General features: G+C 38.0%; 2 protein-coding genes across 3 annotated transcripts in view; both read left to right on the forward strand.

Moving 5' to 3' along the window:
* The first annotated feature begins 10,409 nt into the window (after window positions 1–10,409).
* Window positions 10,410–13,277, forward strand: LOC310946855 (diablo IAP-binding mitochondrial protein-like). The gene is made up of 7 exons (XM_083913426.1): window positions 10,410–10,454; window positions 10,708–10,843; window positions 10,960–11,082; window positions 11,862–11,972; window positions 12,151–12,247; window positions 12,637–12,861; window positions 13,018–13,277. Exons 1-6 carry the CDS (start codon window positions 10,411–10,413, stop codon window positions 12,843–12,845), a joined length of 720 nt encoding a protein of 239 aa, XP_083769552.1. The 5' UTR covers window position 10,410; the 3' UTR covers window positions 12,846–12,861; window positions 13,018–13,277.
* A 5,369-nt stretch (window positions 13,278–18,646) lies between these two features.
* nectin3a (nectin cell adhesion molecule 3a) overlaps window positions 18,647–19,461 on the forward strand; it is a 32,169-nt gene continuing 31,354 nt past the window's right edge. For both annotated transcript variants that reach the window (XM_083913980.1, XM_083913981.1), the window contains exon 1: window positions 18,647–18,782. In XM_083913980.1, the coding sequence (XP_083770106.1) occupies window positions 18,695–18,782 (88 nt within the window). In that variant the 5' untranslated portion in view covers window positions 18,647–18,694. The remainder of the gene's footprint in view (window positions 18,783–19,461) is intronic.

The raw sequence follows: 19,461 nt of genomic DNA on the forward strand, positions 1-19,461 counted from the left end.
GTGTCCAGGGAGGGTGTCTGGAGTGGGGGGGGGGGGTGAAGTGTCCAGGGGAGGGTGTCAGGAGTGGGGAGGGGGATGGTCAGAGGGGTCAGGAGTTGAGGAGCTGGACAGCCCTGGGGATGAAGGTTGCTCTTCTCCTCTGTGTCCTGCAGCAGGGACAGCGAAGACGGCGTCCTGAGGGGAGCCACTCAAACGCTGAGAAGAGAGCGTGAGAAGGGTCCTGCATGATCTGACCAGCTAACCTGAGTGTCTGCTGCTCGTGGATGGTCGACAGAGTTCTAACAGGAAGTCCAATGATCTTAGAACAGACCGTGGCGGCGCTCTGCAGGCGGTTTCTGTTCTGGAGGCTGGTGGAGTAGAACCAGCATGTGATGGAGAACGTGATGATGCTCTCGATGAAGGAGTAGTAAAAGTACAAATTTTATAATTTATAGAACTAATGATAGTATATATGAGTAATAATAATATAGCAGAAGGAAGCGTCAAGCAGGACCTCGGCAGCAGGCACCATCACGATCAGCAGAGAACTGTGAGACCACAAAGCACAAACAACTCCGGGGAAGAAGTTGAATTAGTAACATGCATTGATGGGAAATGAATGATACAGACAGAAAGGATAGAAGCTCAGAGTATCAGGAACAGTATAATCCCCCTGCAGACTAGGCCTCTAGCAGCATAATTAAGTAAGCATAACAAAATCAGCTTAGACTCGAGACCAAGCCCCCACCACAGCGATTTCCTGGTTGATCCAACAAGAAAGTGCCAAAAATTGCAGTTCACCCAGTGGCCACTAGGGGCATGTTTCATAATAGATCAATTTCGCATTGACTCCCATGTTAAACAGACAAGACAGTTTTCACAGCATAATAAAACATAATTAATTTAAGGCCTGTTAAAAAAAAATATTGTAGACTGTATGTTTAGGTCATATATCCATGACAACACTGAGGGGGTGGGGATTTTTTTTCTACCAGGCCAGTTTTTATTTTATTGGAGGTTAAAATTTATGAATAATTTGGGGCACAGCCTCTTGATTGACAGCTAGCCGTTGAGTTGAGAGAACGGACCCCAACGGGTATGCTACGTCCATTTTTTATGCGCAAGACCTATTGTTTCAAAATGTCTACCTACATTCTACTTGTAAAACAGATGGCCCGAATCAAGCAATCATATTGGTTGTTAGCTGTGGTATGGATCCTGTATACCACTGACCTGACTCCGCCGAATGTATTATTCACATGATTCTCATTTCCTCAGCATATCCATCAGGGAACTCTTGTTTGGAGATCTTTTGGGGAGGGGTGAAAATACTGGTCAAAATCAACGCTGATTTGTTCGGTCACTTGGCAAACTTCTCCAAATTTTCTCCGCCACACATTACCAGAGTGATCTGCGAGTAAAATACAATGGATCTCTATATCTCTATATCACTCCGCTTTCATTTTTATACAGTGTAGGGACTTTAACTTAAAATTGCAGAAGATTTCAACATGTTTATGAAGTGATTGGTTAGTCTAATTAAGTAATACATATAAAGTGATTGGTTAGTCTTATTTTTAAAACATGTTTATAAAGTGATTGGTTACTTGCTCTCTGTTATTGGAAATGTCGATCAGCTGTGCAGATGTGTGTTGCGTGCTATCTTTAGCTTGAGCTAACACGACATGTTCATGGACATAGCAGCTAAATCTAGTGATGGCAAAATGAGGCATCATGGAGCCTTGAAGTTCTCCATACAATTGGTTCACTCACGTGCTCCATTTGCTCTACTATACCATCAATTGGACAATAAATGTAAAACAGGCTCGGAAGTAATTATAATGACACCATGTCTTTGGTGCGTGAAGCTTTACATAGAATTGTGCTTGAATGATAATGCCACTAAATGAATAATATACTCATTACTATAGTGTATATTTTTTCTGGTAGAATTAATGCAGGGACAGAGGGGAAAGTTGAAACAAATTGGGGAGAGAGTTGTGATGTGAATGTGCCTGTGTCACTAGGGACATTTTATCAATTTTATTTAAAAGTAACTTTTCTTTTTTTGAGAGGATTTTACCTTCTTTAGAAAACACCATTTCACAGGGCACAGCTGAGGCTGTGGTACAGGGAAAAGTAATAGTGAGTTTATACAAGTTGGTATATACTGTACATTGTGTCTCATTACCCAGTTATATTTCAAACCTGCGAACCATTCTTGAACCATTTTGCGAATCAGTCACATGGTATGGCCCGCTCGAAAGGCTTCGAATGTCCACCATATGAGTCATCAACACAAGCCTCGATAAGTGCTTCTCAAAAATCTTTTTTGATTACTCGACACAAGCTTAGAAGCCTCGACACGGAAGGACACATCTCTAGCTAAATCTATCCACAGAAAAAACATATCAGCAGAAAAAGTCTGCTGATATGTTAGTAATAACAGGATTGAGCTAGCAACAAAGTTTAGTGTTTATATGTGTGGTACTTATTCCGTTTAAGGAAACTTCACAATGTCTACAAGCTAACATTAGCTTTAGTGTACTGATGACTCAATGGGCAGCAGAAATGATCTCCGTTGCTATCCCAAAAAAAAAAAAAAAATTTCAGCAGATCTCTTAGTTACAACACGATTGAGCTAGTAAGGATGCCCCCTGGGCACCTCCCTAGGGAGGTGTTCCAGGCACGTCCAGCTGGGAGGAGGCCTCGGGGAAGACCCAGGACCAAGTGGAGAGATTAAATCTCCACACTGGCCTGGGAATGCCTCGGGATTCCCCAGTTAGAGCTGGTTAATGTGGCCCAGGAAAGGGAAGTTTGGGGTCCCCTGCCAGAGCTGCTGCCCCCGCGACCTGACCCTGGATAAGCGGTTGAAGATGAGTGAGTGATAATCTACTCTTACATACCTGTACACCTATCTTCTTTTCTTTGTGCAATAACTTTATCCACCACTTAAGTGCAATAATTTAATCTTACTGCTCATTTCTGTCGTATAGAGTCATACATATTTTATCTTTTACATTTCCTCTACATTTAACTTATCTGATTTCATTTTCCGTGAATTTTATATTACCTGTATTATTACATCTACCGGGGTGACTCCTAACCCTAACCCTAACCCAACCCTAACCCTAACCCCTAACCCCTAACCCTAACCCCTAACTCCTAACCCTAACCCTAACCCTAACCCAACCCTAACCCTAACCCTAACCCTAACCCCTAACCCTAACCCTAACCCTAACCCTAACCCTAACTGTTCATTGTTTTTTATTAAGCTGCTGGAAATTCAATTTCCTTGCAGGAGTCATCCCAAAGGGATCAATAAAGAGAAGTCTAAGTCTAAGTCTACATGACGTACCACCTCAGGAAATCAAGCTCTCTTAAGTACCACCACTAAGACCAATGTTAAAATACATTAGCGTAGGTCTAAACTATTCAGCTACGGACAGGAAGGTTTATTCCTAATTAGAAGATTATTTATTGTTGACTGTCTTCAGCCATGACTTCAGTTTATTCTCCTCCTTATCCGCACTTCCTGCTCTTCACATTAGTTCCCATTTGGAGCCACGATTGCAGTGTTTTCAAACCAATCATTTTACCTCTGCTTACTCTGTTGCCATCACAATTTAGCTCATAACTCATGACCGCAACTACGTAGCAGGCTGTTATTGACACAAAAATATTACAGGGAATGCTAAACTTATTTTAAATTACAATTCACGGAACATTCAAGTATTTTCTTTCAAAATGTTGTAGTATTTTGATAGTAGAATATTTATTTAGTAATTAATGTTTCCATTTTTATTTTGGAGATTCCTTCGCATACAACCAGAGAGAGCTTGAGTACCACCAGTGGTACAAGTACCACAGTTTGAGAATCAGTGAGATGGTACGTTCCATAACTGCCAGCCGGGAGAGCCTATTTCTTTGTAAGAACAATGCTTTATGGATACTTTTTGATTATAAAACAGTTCAAATTGGAATCTGTCCATCACTTTAATATTGCCATAACCGTTTCATAAAAGCAATAGCTCACTTCAGGCCGTGATATGTTGGGATTATATCATGGCTAAAGGGGTTCTTGTCTCTGCCATAAAGCCCCGATAGGTGGATGGCTGCAGTGATGGTTGACTTTCTGGAGGTTTCTCCCATGTCCCCACTGCATCTCAGGAGCTCATCCACAGTGATCTTTGGGTTCTTTTTTTACCTCTTTCACCAAGGCTCTTTTCCCCCAATTGCTCAGTTTTGCACAGCCAGCTCTCGGAAGAGTCATGGTCATCCCAAACCTCTTTCATTTAAGGATTAAGGCTACTGTGCTCTTTTGAACTTTAAGTGCAGCAGAAATTATTTTGTAACCTTAGCCTGATCTGTATCTGAGCTCATTGGGAAGTTCCTTCAAACTCCCCACTAAACATTGGAAGTCCAAATAGTGGACCTAGTTTGGATAGATGCCCAGAATTGGTCATGGACCGACGGACCCAAAAAAGACATGATTTGCTCGTATATCCGACGTCCAATGCTTCGCTGGTCATGATTCTCAGATGCTCTGACATGTACTTCGACCTGTACCGTCTTAATATAGACGGGTGTGTGCCTTTCCTAATCAAGTCCAATCAGTTTAATTAAACATAGCTGGACTCCAATAAAGGTACAGAACCATCTCAAGGATTGAGAAGGAAGAAATGGACAGCACCTGAGTTAAATATACAAGTGTCATTGCAAAGGGTCCATACCACATGGCCATACTACTTATGGCCATGTGGCCAAATTGTCCCAGTTTGGTCACATTTAACCGTCCATCTAGTCATGAAAGTAAGTCAGTGTACTTAGTGTTAGTTTTATGAAACTTGAAACTGCAAATTACTATTTCTCAATGTGTTTGTTTTCAATTGAATCTTGGAATGTTTTCATTGTTGGCTCTGTGCACATAGTTACCAGCAGTATCTAACACAGAGATAACATGAGGGAATATGACATGGTTTGTTTTTCTCCATGTGGATTAAGACTCCAAACAGAACAGTGATGCTAATGAGCATATCATTACTATTCTCTTATGTCAAATAAACTCCTGTGAAACTCATTAAATGTGACGGTTAATTGGCTCATTAATAATTTAAACTACCCTATGTTTATTTTGACTCTGAGTGAAGGTCTATGACACAACAGGCAAAAGAAAGTTTTGATAGATGGAAAACTATTGATTTGTCTTGCAGTTTTCTGCAACCAACACCAAAACAATGCATACTTACAATATACAATATTCTTACATAACAAATAACCTTATTTCAACCCAAAGCATGATCTTATCCTAAACCTAACCGAGTAGTTCTATTTGAACTCATAACGTTAACCGTGTGTAACTGGAAGTTGCTATTACAAAAGAGATGTACGGATCATGTGGCTACAATAAGGCTATTCTAATCTGGGTGCAAACAGACTGATCTACTCTCTCCATCTCTATTGTGGAAGCAACGTCCAGTTACACATGGTTAATGTTGTGAGGTCAAATAGAACTACTTGTTGTAGGTATGGGAAAAGATCATGCTCTGGCATATTTAGTTAGGCAAGGCAAGTTGTCAATGTGAATAAGTCACTAAGTTAAAAAGATCAATTTTAGTTTCACACAGGATACAAAGTCAAGTACTTAATTCACCCCGCCCATCCTCCCCATGCACATACATACATACTTATGCACAGGCATAACTAGATTCTATGTATATGCATGAACCTATGCATGTATGTGCAAGTGAAGTATGTGAAATCAAGGTATGTATATGTCAAAAAAAAGGATGCATGTATATGCAAGTGAAGTATGTGCAAGCAAAGTATATATATGTCCAAATAAAGGATGCATGTATGTACAAGTGAAGTATGTGCAAGCAAAGTATATATATGTCCAAATAAAGGATGCATGTATGTACAAGTGAAGTATATGCAAGCAAAGTATGTATATGTTCAAATAAAGGATGTATGTATGTGTATGTGACGTATGCAGGTATGTGCAAGCGCTTTTATCAATATATGTGTATGTACAAGGGAAGCATTAAATCTTGGCCTAGGCAGCTTCTCATAGCTTTCTGTAGCACTGTGTAATGCATGCTTTATTTCTATGGATCAAGGCAAGTTTTGCTTTTAATGGTTTAATCAGTTGATTAACATGTTTTTTGAAGCACAGCTTGTCATTGAGCCAGAGCCCAATGTATTTATAAGTATATACTCTTTCAATTGATTTCCCATTAAGAATAGTAATATTAACTTCCATGGAACTGTAAGTCATTTTTCTAGAGAAAAGCATGAATTTTGTTTATCTGAGTTTAACAGTCATTTAAGATCAAATAAAATGTGTTGTGGTCTTCCCTCAGTGCCATTCCTAAACCTTTCCTTTTAACCACCTCACACTCTGTAAGTAACGTATTTATCACCAGCATAACCACACCGCCAGTTAACTCAAAGCATGAAAACAGCCCAGAAATAAAGTATAAAAAAGAAAGAAGCACACAGATGTCCTAACTCCTAACACAAGCAAATGTTCAAAATGTTACGTAAGATTAAAAATGTTATGTAAAAGTATGTATGTTTTATCAGCTTAAGGTACTTAAACAATCAAATGTGTATACTAATTAGGCCGAATGGCCCCTTTCAAAGTATTATAGAATAATGTATTATTCAGTTTTTATCACTAAGTAAGAACATTTTATTCTGTGGTAGAGCCATTTTTTAATCCTTGTAAGCTACCCAGTCATCATATCATGTAAGAAAACCATGTATTAATTGTAAAAAGGAATTACTAGCTGTCAGATAAATGTAGTCCAGTAAAACTATATTATATTACTTCCATTGAAATTTAATGGAGCAGAAGTTCTCATTATAAGGAAATATTCAACAAAAACATGTGTCAAACTATACTTAAATGCATTCCTTTAATAAATGTACTATGTTACATCAACAAGAATACATACATTTGTATAACTTTCGACTATGCCGCACAACAGCCTGTGCAGTCAACTTCTGATAGTTAACTTTAAGATGTCATGAGGGGATAGTCTTGCCTTGCTTTCTTCAGTGTAATGTTGATGATGATAATTAGCCAGTTACCTGTATTCCTGTGTGTAATAATACACTCCAATGAAGCAAATGAAATGTAATCGCTAATGGCATCATTAATTATTTAAAGACTGCTCTGTTTATGTTGGCTAGGCTAATGAATGCATCTGAAATAATGTGTTTGATAACAAAACTTTAAACAAAATGTTTGGGTTCAATGTTGTCTCAAGAAACAAATTAATAAATATACAAGATAGATAGATAGATAGATACAGTAGATAGATAGATAGATAGATAGATAGATAGATAGATAGATAGATATATAGATAGATGGATTGCTAGATAGATAGATAGATAGATAGATAGATAGATAGATAGATAGATAGATAGATAGATAGATAGATAGATAGATAGATAGATAGATAGATAGATAGATAGATAGATAGATAGATAGATAGATAGATAGATAGATAGATAGATGGATTGCTAGATAGATAGATAGATAGATAGATAGATAGATAGATAGATAGATAGATAGATAGATAGATAGATAGATAGATAGATAGATAGATGGATTGCTAGATAGATAGATGGATAGATAGATAGATGGATTGCTAGATAGATAGATAGATAGATAGATAGATAGATAGATAGATAGATAGATAGATAGATAGATAGATAGATAGATAGATAGATAGATAGATAGATAGATAGATAGATAGATAGATGAATCGATATGTATTTTTTTCTTTCTGTAGTGCTGTCTTTTCCTTTCTGTAACATGGTCTGTCAACAGATTACAGTACAAACAGTAAAAGATTTAATGTAAATATTGTCCAGTCTCTTGCAACCACCCTCCCACATACACTAAGATGTAACTTACAATTTTCAAAAATTGTCATCAGAACTACCCTCCAGAGTTCACTGTTATATTGACACCACTACTAAGCAATTACACTGTCTTATCCATACACAATAACACAAGGACTTGTCATTCTCAAAAACATGGCACTGACATGTCAATGGACATTTCAGTGCCATGTATTGAGAGATGTACTGAGGATTTTGAGAAAGAGACTGACTTTTTGCACATAATCCGTGGTGTTTTGTTATTTGTACGAATTGTTTTGGAGAATGCACTTTTGAAAAAAAATGTTACAAAAAAGTACATATGTATTATCAGCTAAGTGTACTTACACTACCAACTTACTAATCATGCAGAATAGCCCATTAAAAGTGTACAAATACATGTAAGAACATTTTATTCTGTGGTGTAGTTCAGAATATATAAATTAATATATAATTGTAATGTAAATGCATAACATATTTGTTTTTTATTACATTTGTGTAACTTTGACTTTGCTGCACAACAGTTGTGTACAGTCAACTTCTGAACTTTAACTTTGAGATGTCATGAGGGGGTTGTCTTGCCTTGTTTTTCATCATCATAAGATGTTTTCTTCAATGTGATGATGATGACAATTAGCCAGTTACCTGTATTCCTGTGTGTAATAATACACTCCAATGAAGCAAATGAAATGTAATCGCTAATGGCATCATTAATTATTTAAAGACTGCTCTGTTTATGTTGGCTAATGTTGGCTAATGAATGCATCTGAAATAATGTGTTTGATAACAAAACTTTAAACAAAATGTTTGGGTTCAATGTTTTTTTGAAGAAACAAATAAATAAATATATAAAACAGATAGACAGTTAGATAGATGGATAAATAGGTAGATAGATAGACATGTGTATATATAAGTAGATAGATATGGTAACCAACCAAGCACAACTCCAATGCTGTCTGAACAAACAAATTATTAATATACAATCACTGGTTCTCAAACTGTGTTACTTACCTCTGGTGGTACTCAAGCTCTCTCTGGTGGTACTTGAAGGAATCTCCAAAATAAAAAAAGGAAACATTAATTACTAAATTAATAAAATACTTGAACTTTTAAGATCCATGAAATGTAATTTAAAATAGGTTTAGCATCTCCTGTAGTATTTTTGTTTTAATATCAACCTGTTATGTAGTCACGTTTAGAGTTACAAGCTAAGCTGGGATGGTAAGATAGTAAACAGAGGTAAAAATCATTGGCTTGAAAACACTGACATGTCAGTTATAATGCTACCCTTTCCTACTGCGTGGCTGAAGATAGTCAACAGTAAATAATATTCTGATTAGGAATAAACCTTCCTATCCGTAGCTGAATAGAGATAGATAGATAGATAGATAGATAGATAGATAGATAGATAGATAGATAGATAGATAGATAGATAGATAGATAGATGTCTCATCAATGCACGCCTGGAATGCAAAATGCTTGAGAGGAATATCAACTGACTGCAGCAAACCAAAATATAGACCACTGCATTTCCAAAATTGAGCCTGATCTAAATGTTCTCCCAATATTAATGTTGAAATGTACACTCTTTTGTCTTCGGTTTGGTTTAATTTGGCTTCATTGAATATATCTTAGGTTTGAACAACACAACTAGTGGGAATCACTGTCATTTAATACAAATTGGAGATGCTCATACTTTACTTGAGTATGTCAATGAACTGCTACTTTATACTGCTACTCCAGAGGCAAACATTGTACTTTTTTACGACACTATATTTATTTGATCATTTAAATTACTAGTTATTTTACAGATTCAGATTAATAATAACATTTTATCACTAAACTCATTATCATGTATTATTATACGTAAAGATAAGATTACATACAATTTCATGGATGAATGTACAAGCTACTCAGCAATATATCATATATAAAGTAATTTAAAAAATACATTAAATCGGTGTACACATTAACGCATCAATTATTTTATTTATCAGTTATACAAATTATAATATATAAATGTGTGTATATAAATATATATATATATATATATATATATATATAAGCATACTCATTATGCAGAATGGCTCATTTCAGAATTATTTCTGAAATGAGCCATTCTGCATAATGAGTATGCTAATTAATACTTTACTTAGATTTTGATGATAATACTTTTGTAATTTTACTTAAGTCATTTTTTTAATGCAGGACTTTTACTTGTAACACTAAGCTATTTCTACACTGTGGTCTTGGCTCTGCTGGGAATTAGTAGTACAGAAAAAAATATATAAATAAATAATAAAGTAAATACATATTAAAGTAGCCTGTCAGAATATTAATGATGATGCATTTGAGTGTAAGTAAGTAGCAATTTAGCCTGTAGCTGCCAGGTGAGTGTTAAATATTTTACGCAGTCGTTGTGTTGTTCACAAGAGGCGTTTGCCACGAGAGGGCGACGGTGTTCAGTCTGTGACGGCTTCACGGTCGGGGAACCTTTGCTCAGTGACGAGGACGAACATTTTATTGTGGCGGACCAACATGGCCGCGCTGTCGAGAGTAAAAACTTGCTTCCGTCTCCTCAGGTAGGATGTGTTTTGTGGTTAGATATCGTTATACAGGTAAAGTTTGTAATTTTATTTTGACACGCTCTACTCAACGAATCGCCCATTTAAAATAGAAATGTGGTTGTCAAGTTTAAAATGATAAAATTACACTGTTTTGCCTTATAGCAGTGCTAACAACGACTTCCGGAAGTTATCATAAAATACTTTAAACTTGTTTTTATTGTAGCATTAGCATGTTTTCTCACAGAAGCGTTTTTTTTGTTTTGTTCAGAAACTCTGCTCGTGTCCTGCTCAGCAGCGGCAGAAATCCTGCAGCCCATAAAGCGGGGGCATGGACACGTATTGTATACACAGGTGTAGCGTCTTTAACTCTAGGTGGTGGACTGTGTGCCATACCTTTCAAACAGGTAAGTCCGTCACGTTACCACAGATAGACGAATATAATTTTTTTTTAAACAGCAGCCATCTACAGTGTATAATTCAGGCTTAACTTCTGCCTTTCTCTCACTGTGTCTCGTTGCAGGTTGAAAACTTATCCCATGACTCTCTGATCAGACGAGCAGCCTCTCTGGTTACAGACAGTTCAAGCACTTTCCTCTCTCAGACCACTTTGGCTCTCATAGATGCCATCACAGAGTACTCAAAAGTAAGTTTTTGTGTTAAACATTGTTCCTCTATCATAGGATTACATAAAGGTTATTTGCTTATATAGTATATGTACAGGTCAAGTCAATTTGATTTCTATAGGCTACCCCATGATCACAAATCATCCTCAGAGGGGGGTTACAATCTGTACAGCACACAACACGCTCTGTCCTTAGACCCTTGATTTGGATAAGGAAAAGTTCCCGAAAAAAAAACCATTCAGATGTGAAAACTATATACACTATAGTACATAACAATAAAGAAACAATTCCAATTTCTTTATTGGTAGCCAATGATTGTCATTTTACACAGCGGGATTAAGCCGAGCTGCATCAGGCAGAAATAGTGGAAGATGTAAATAATGTTTTGTGATGTATGTAAATATATTATATATATATAATAATCTCTCACAAAAAGTCAGACTATTCTTCGGTGCTGACATGGCGACATAGGTCTGGCAATTTAGCAAAAATCAGAGCAGGTTGAGGTGCGAGGCTGTCTATGCCCAGATGTGGCATAATGTAGTTGTGTGTATAGACAAGACAATGGCAAGGTCTACAAATCTATTAAGTATGGTTCTATACCTTAAAAGGTTTGTAGATCAAAAACATACCCTTTTCCCACTTACCTGGTGAATGACATACGCAGACGTCTCTGTAACTTCTGCTGCTACTCCAATACAACTGAAGTGAATTTCATTTAATTTGCTGCAGAGCTACACTGCATCCATAATTTGTTTTCAAGTGTAAAACTGTAAGTCATCTTTCTGTTCGCTAACAGGCTGTGCACACACTCATTAGCCTCCAAAGACGATATTTGGAATCACTGGGAAAACTGACTTCCACAGAAGAAGATAAAATCTGGCAGGTGATCATTAGCCAGCGTTCAGAGGTGAGTGTTTGTCTGCTTCAAATTAAAAGCACTTCAAAACAAACCTGAACATAGCATTCCGTTCTTCTGTTTATTTATTGCTTAGCCCGTCATAAATATGACTGAATTGCAAACCCTGAGAAACAAACCCTTATGGAGCTGTTTGAGTCTGACTTTATAATTCTCTCTGTCCTGACAGGTTAGTGACAGACAAGATGAACGCAAGCGTTTTGAGTCAACCTGGGCCAGTGCAGTCCAGCTGTGTGAATCAGCAGCAGAGGCAGCATACAACTCAGGTGTGTTAAAGACGATGTCTCATATGGTCATGTGATTGAATGGTTGGGATGTCATGGTTGAAGTGTTGAGTCAGGTTTTCTCAGGTTTCTTGTATTGATGAATATAAGTGTTAAGCTATGAATCATCTTCTGAAGGCTTTGCACATTACTGCCTGTACCTGTTCCTATTCAACTGCTGTCAGTGTTACACTTTTGGCAGGGTATGGATCAGTGGGTGTCACTCATTGGGGCTTTGTGCAAAACAAAATGGAGATGATGGACAGGAGTGCCTTCTTAATGACCACAACTAATGTCTGAACTTAAGCTGGTGTTATGTCAACCTTTTAACTTTTTCCAACAGTCTGACAGTGTGTGTGTGTTTGCGTCTTTTTGTCGGTGTGTGTTTCCAGGAGCTGAACATGCGTCCATTACAGTGAGGACAAACATTGAGTTGGCCCTGTCGCAGGTGCAGGAGGCACACAAACTGTCTGTGGATGCAGATAAGAAATTGGCAGAGGCCAAAGTAATGGAGGTAGAAAGGATGGCAAGCTATGTAGCCTCCTCACAGAATAATAGTGATGAGGATGAGGTGCCTGATGCTTATCTGAGAGAAGACTGAAACAAATCCCAGATAGGTAGGTTTTAGAAAACATTAGAAACTATAAAGAAGGATTATTTGTGTTCAAAGTAAATCATTTCTATAAACCTTACAATTTGTTCTCTCTTTTTTGAGTCTGTTTGGCTATGACTTTTCATCTGCACATAATGATATCTTTATCTCTGATCCACAGAGACCCAACAATTCCTTCATGAGCAGCAGCAAGTCGCAAAATCTTTATATTTATCCAGCAATTATTGTGCACACAGTGGCAATGAAAACCTTCCTTTTAACAGGCAGGAATGTTGAACAGATCTAGCTCTTTGTTGGGCGGCCATCTGTCTTGACCGGTTGGAGAGGGAGAGACAGACAAACAGCTAAGACTATTCATTTGAATTGTGATTATCAACTCCCTTTGTAGCATAAATACTTTCTCTCCGCTGCTCTTTGTATTGTGGCTTGACCAGCATCTGATTTTTGTCTTATTTTTTGTCAAAATTCATTGTAATAAATACAAGACACTGTATTAAAACCTGTTAATTTTGCTCTTTATTTGTTGCAATGGCATCAGACACAGCATTCAATGTCCTGTTTACTAGATGAATATTATGTTTACTGAAGTAACTAGTGGATTAAATCCAGTATTGTTTGGCAAGGGCTTGTTTTATAACATTGCTTTGATCCACATGACTGAAAAACATTTAAGTAGTGCTAAAGAGGGAGGGAAAACAATGTGCTTCATATAGTTGCCAAAGGATAAAAGTTGTTTAAAACTAGTACTTTCCAGAATTGTTCTGACTAAATTGTTGGTATCATACGGATGTTTGCAGTCTTTGTGCCAACTATGTGAACAGAATGTCCCCTTTGGCCAGAGTGAGTGAACAGAGATACCACACAATTGGCTGACTTACACTACTTTTGTGACATTCAACCAATCAGCTGGTGGTACATTTTTTACATGTTACTATGAAGTAATGTTTTAATATTCCATCAATGCAAATTTCACTTCACAAATTAATTAATTCCTCGCTGATTCCCACTCATGTACCTCTGAGAACATCTTTAAGGTTGCTTTGTTATTTGTATCTCTGTTTTTCACTCAACAACTTTTCTTTTGCTGCAAATTACCCATGTCCTGACTCCTCCTGTAGAGCTTTTAGGCTGTTTCTCAACTCCCCCTGTCATCACTTCATCTACAACATTGCCTCTTTCCACACTTCCACAGAACGATGGTCAGAAAATGGTTGTTTTATGAGACTTTTACAAATGGAATGGAACAGGGGAATAATGTCACAATTGTATAGTTTTGTTGCCAGCACACAAGTTTCAAAATAATACAGATTTAGACTGATGTGGGTAGGTGGACAAACATATAAAGTTGAAAGCGTTGAATACAGACTTACCTAATTTGCATATGAATAGGACTTTGAAAAAAAGGTAGTCAGGGGTCCATGTGTACTCTGAAACAAGACAGATTTTAAAAATGGTTAACCCCTCTAAATCCAGCAGATGGCGATCTGAATCTATTCTTTTATTGGTTATTGCTACAGTGTGAAACACTGCCTAAGCGTTTTTATTCATAGCGAATTTAAATGTATTTATTGGATTCACTGTTTCATATTGTATTTACTTTTTCATAACAGTGGATATAACCTTTTCTCTTTTGTGATTAATACTGACAAAACCCCATTTCACATTGTTGGAGAGGCCTTCATGTAAAAGTAATGCATACATTCTGGTGCATATGCATGTGGCATTTGAACTGTAAACCAGCATGTACACATACAGCACAGAATAATTGTGCATACATTTTAACCAGTTTGATCGCTTGCCCAGCTGACATCGGGCGTGGGGCTGGTCTAACGCAGGGCACATAGAGACTGACAACCATTCACACCTATGGGCAATTTAGAGTCATCAATTAACCTAACATGCGCATGTCTTTGGACTTGGGAAGGAAGCCGGAGAATTCTGAGAAAACCCACTTAGACACAGGGAGAACATGCAAACCACACAGAAGGGCCCCAGCTGGGATTCGATTCGATTCCACGATTCGACTTCCATTCACACTCATGTACAACACAGGGAGAAATTTGGGGGTTCAGTGTCTTGCCAGCGGCTGTGGCTATTAATATACCCCCAGCTTGTAAGTCTATTACCACATCTACTCATCATATAATCCTTATCAGTAATGTAAATACGCTCTGTAACAGGTATACTCTATTAATTGTCTTCATGTGTGCTTTATGAAGGTCACTGTGTACTACTGAGGGTCATTTCAGAGGGAGCTCATAGTGTTGGAGACCTATGTAGACCTGCAAACAAACGCGTGTAGTGTCAGCACTGAGGTGACCTCTCTGCTGCAGATGTTCAGGTCTTGGCAGGGGATGGGACCATGAGCATAGCTACAGAGGGGGGTGGGGGGGCGTTGAGGTGTGCAAGGACTGGCTCACCAATGTGACTAGTGAGGAATGTTGTGTTTAACAAAGGCTGTTTTCACAGACTGTAAAACCAAATGTCCCAGACAGTCTGTGTGGATGTGCACCCACTGGTCACAGGGGAGGTGGTGCCAGTGCAGCCTTGCCTGCCTGCCTGCCTGCCTGCCTGGAAGAAAATGTAATAGCGTTTACTGAAAGTAAAGTATTTTTGCAGCATAAAACCTCAATGAAGTAACCACAATTACAAAGGTCATGGGCCATAAATGCTCATAAATTATTTAGTGCTACTGAGGGGGAGCCGTTCCACAGCATTTTACGCAGCAAAAGTTATCACAGTGGTGTTGAAATAACCCCACAGAAACTATTTCACCCATATCATTAACGCATTCAATGTTTTGTGGTAGAAAATAAGATGTGATTTAATAACTCATAAATTCACGAGCCTCCTCACTGCTCTGATTTAACTGTTCCAATGCAAAGTGGCCCAGGAGGGGAGATTGATCGGTGAAAAGGGCAGCACTTTCACCTGGGGATTTATAGCTCTTTGAGGATATAAATAAACCACTGGAGGGTATAAAGGCAGGGGGTATCATGTGGTGACATATCATGGGTCATGCTCTAATCAGAGTGATGCTGAGCTGTATTGCTGGGAGAGGGAGCCGGTTACATTTTGCAGGAGGTGGAGGCTCCCTGGAGTGTTCACGTGCCCTTATGAGGACTCTAATACAGGATATTAAGACGTCACAGCAGAGGGAAATGGGAAGCTCAACATGAGGGAATCACATTGAGATGAGCATTTTTGCTTATCTTCAGGGAATAAATATGATGTCCGCCTAAAACTGCTGAGTGAGCATGTTTAACAGTTCAAGCTGCAGTGCATGATAATAACACTGTGGAGCACACAATGCCAGATTCCTGAACGTGTAAAAGCTGTAATTATCTCAAAGAATAGAACAATGCAAGAGAGTGCTTCATTACCACTTTGTTTTAGGACAGAGTCGTCACAGTGTGCACACTTTTTCAGAAACAGGAATCAGTGAAGTGCTTTCGCTGCATGCGACTGCTTTGTCCTTCAGTAGCTGAACTCATGGGGTTTATATTAACTTTCACATTCACTTCCACCTTTTTTTCCCACGGTTTCAGAACATTTTTGTAACACTGGTGACACATTGTCTACAAAATATGTGCCTCAACAACCACAGATTAATATCACCATGTTGTTGGTTTAATCATTTTAACATTTAGCTGAATTATTAAGCCCATTTTAGTAATACAAAATGTTAGTATCACTTGTGTATTTGACCTTCAATAGGTGACAGTCTTTAAGGGCAAGGCATGGCAAGTTTATTTGTATAGCATAATTCAACAACGATGTCATTCAAAGTGCTTTAGATAAAACATTAAAAGCATTGGAAAGAAACATAAAATGACAAATATTTTAAATAAAAATAATAAAACTAAAATAAAAACAAGGAATAGAGCAATGACTATATAGTCAATGCGAATTGAAGCTAAAAACCTGAATTTCTACATGAAGACTATAAACTGAATATAGTTGTGGCCTATGTGGTAGAAAGGAAGTTTAGGCTATGAGAACCTGTGTTATTCAGCATGTGTCAGCCCTTTTAAATATGTAAAGTGAACAACATTTATATCAGCTTATGATATGTAACCTGCTTATGAAAACGTGATCTATATATAGGCTGGGCCTGGTGGTTAGAGATAATGTGTTGCAGGTCTGAACCCTTACCTGTTCTTTCACTGCTATGAAGAAGATAATCGTGCCGAAAAAGTAAAACGGTTATTTAGACAATTAACGGTTTCATTGCAGTTTAGTGTGCATGTTCTCACAGGTGTGATCAAGGGGATTCCCCACTGATCCAAACAAAATTACACTTTTATTGACTTATTTTTATGAGAGAGAAAATGAATAGAGATCATTATGTTATAATACCAGTGTAAATATTATGCAGTTCTATCCAGGGTCAGATTAACCCTCTAGGGTGTTAGAGTTAGAAGTGAGTAATTATATTTTAGTAATCTATCTATTTTAAGGAAAATGCACATGTAACTGAAACATAAACTGACATCATTAAGGCCGTCTAACTACGTTTCAAATCAGGGCCCCAAAATGATGTAACAAAGCCAGTGTCAACTTAGGGTCCTTATCAGGGCAGTTTATGTTGTGCTTTGGTGTCGCAAACAGTATTACTGAACAAATGTTCAATTAATCAAATTACCTAAAACTATTTGCCACATGGTGAACCTGGAGCCTTGGGGCCCCCTGAGGTTTTGGGGCCTCAGGGCAGCTGCTCCCTTTGTCCAGCTGGTAATTCAGCCAGGGTCCTATCCAACAACATGTCCTCTCTAATGTTTTTAATAAATCTTACGAATGACCATCTTAAAGCCAATGTCAATTAATTTAATCAATCTCTGATAATGATAGGTTTGTGACTCCTTCTGCTTCTATTGGCCTACAACAAGCACTATTACTCTTATGGTATGGCCTACTACAGTTATTATATGTTCACTATACCACGGATGGATGTTTTAGATCATTTGTCTAAGCTACACATCATGATTTAATGTAACACAATCTAATAGCCTATTTTGTTTTAATATTGTGGATCTGCAAAGTCAGATGAAGGGAAATGTATGGGAGTAGAAGAAAGTGTCGTGAAAAAAGATACATGGAAAGTGCCTCAAATTTGTATTGTACATATAGATAGATAGATAGATAGATAGATAGATAGATAGATAGATAGATGGATAGATAGATAGATAGATAGATAGATAGATAGATAGATAGATAGATAGATAGATAGATAGATAGATGGATAGATGGAAAACCAAGATAAAAAAGCAATGACGAAAAAATACAATGAGTTACTTAATATAGAATAGAATTACTTTAATGATCCCAGACTGGGAAATTATTTAAATTCACATTGTGAAGGAAACAATGTGCAAAAAAACTATGCAATACTTATAAGCAATAACTCCAGTATACCGCCAATTCCATTTGCTATAAATAGGCCATTCACTCCCACTTTTTACGTTGTTCACAATATTGAATCAGAGGGTATTTAACGTTCTTTTTGACACTGACCAACAGAATATGATACAGTATAGAATATCCAAATGCTACTAGCTACTCCATCCAACACCACCAAGTTACCACAGCAACTTCGGACACAACTCAAGATGTATAGTCATTAACGTGCATCTCAGAGTTGTCCGGTGTGTCCGGGGACCGTGTGTGTGAGTGCGTAGGCTACGTGTGTTTGTTTGTTGTCCTGCAGAAGTGGTACAGCCCACGCGGATCGGTCGCTATGGAGAGCAGTTCCCAAGAAGCGCGAGGCAGCCACAGAGAGTAGAGACGAGCGAGCAGGACGGACCGGAGTGCCGAAAGCGCACAGACAGACAGGAATCATGGAGAACAAATCACCGCTCAGAAGGACTTTGCCATCTAACGGACTGCAGCTTTTAACATCACTTCTCGCCTTTTACGGAATGACCTGTGAGTGAACAGTTTCTTTGTCATTTGTACTACTTTGAAAGAAAGAAGTTGCGGTGGAGCTGCTCGGATCCTCTACCGTTAGTCACCGATTCAAACCCGGCTAAAACGACGTCAGTTTAGTCGTAGAAACGGACTGTGTTCCGTCCAAAGCCTGCTAGCTTTATTTAAGCTAACGGGTTTTGCCTGTGGATAGTCATCCTAACAGTACAGCGGTGGGAAAGTAAGTTTACATTAAGTTAGCTACTCAATTCACAGTAAGCTAAACATCGAATACAACGTCGTTACTAACAGTAGTTTAACTCATAACTTAAAACAGTTACCCCATAGAGCAACTGCAGAGCAACACAAGCTAACTCAATTAGATACAAATCCTAAATGACTCCACTCGGGGCAGGAGATAACTTCAAGAGCAGCGTTGATTTTTGTGGTGATTATAAGCACATTTTCTAGCTAACGTTTCTTCCAGTGTATCACATCATGACTTAGCTTACATTACTCCGGGAGTGTGGGGGGAAATACCGGCTGATTTCTCTCCCCCTCAGATAGAAATCATAGAGAAACACATTGAGGAGCAGCATTGATTCGTGATGCACAGAAATAGAAACGAAATTGAGTATTGTGGGTGAAGCAAAGATGAGCTCCTTTGTGAAAAGTTTGCCAAGTGGTTGTTGGATGCAGA

This window comes from Echiichthys vipera (genome assembly GCF_963691815.1).
Source record: "Echiichthys vipera genome assembly, chromosome: 5".
NCBI lineage: Eukaryota > Metazoa > Chordata > Actinopteri > Perciformes > Trachinidae > Echiichthys > Echiichthys vipera.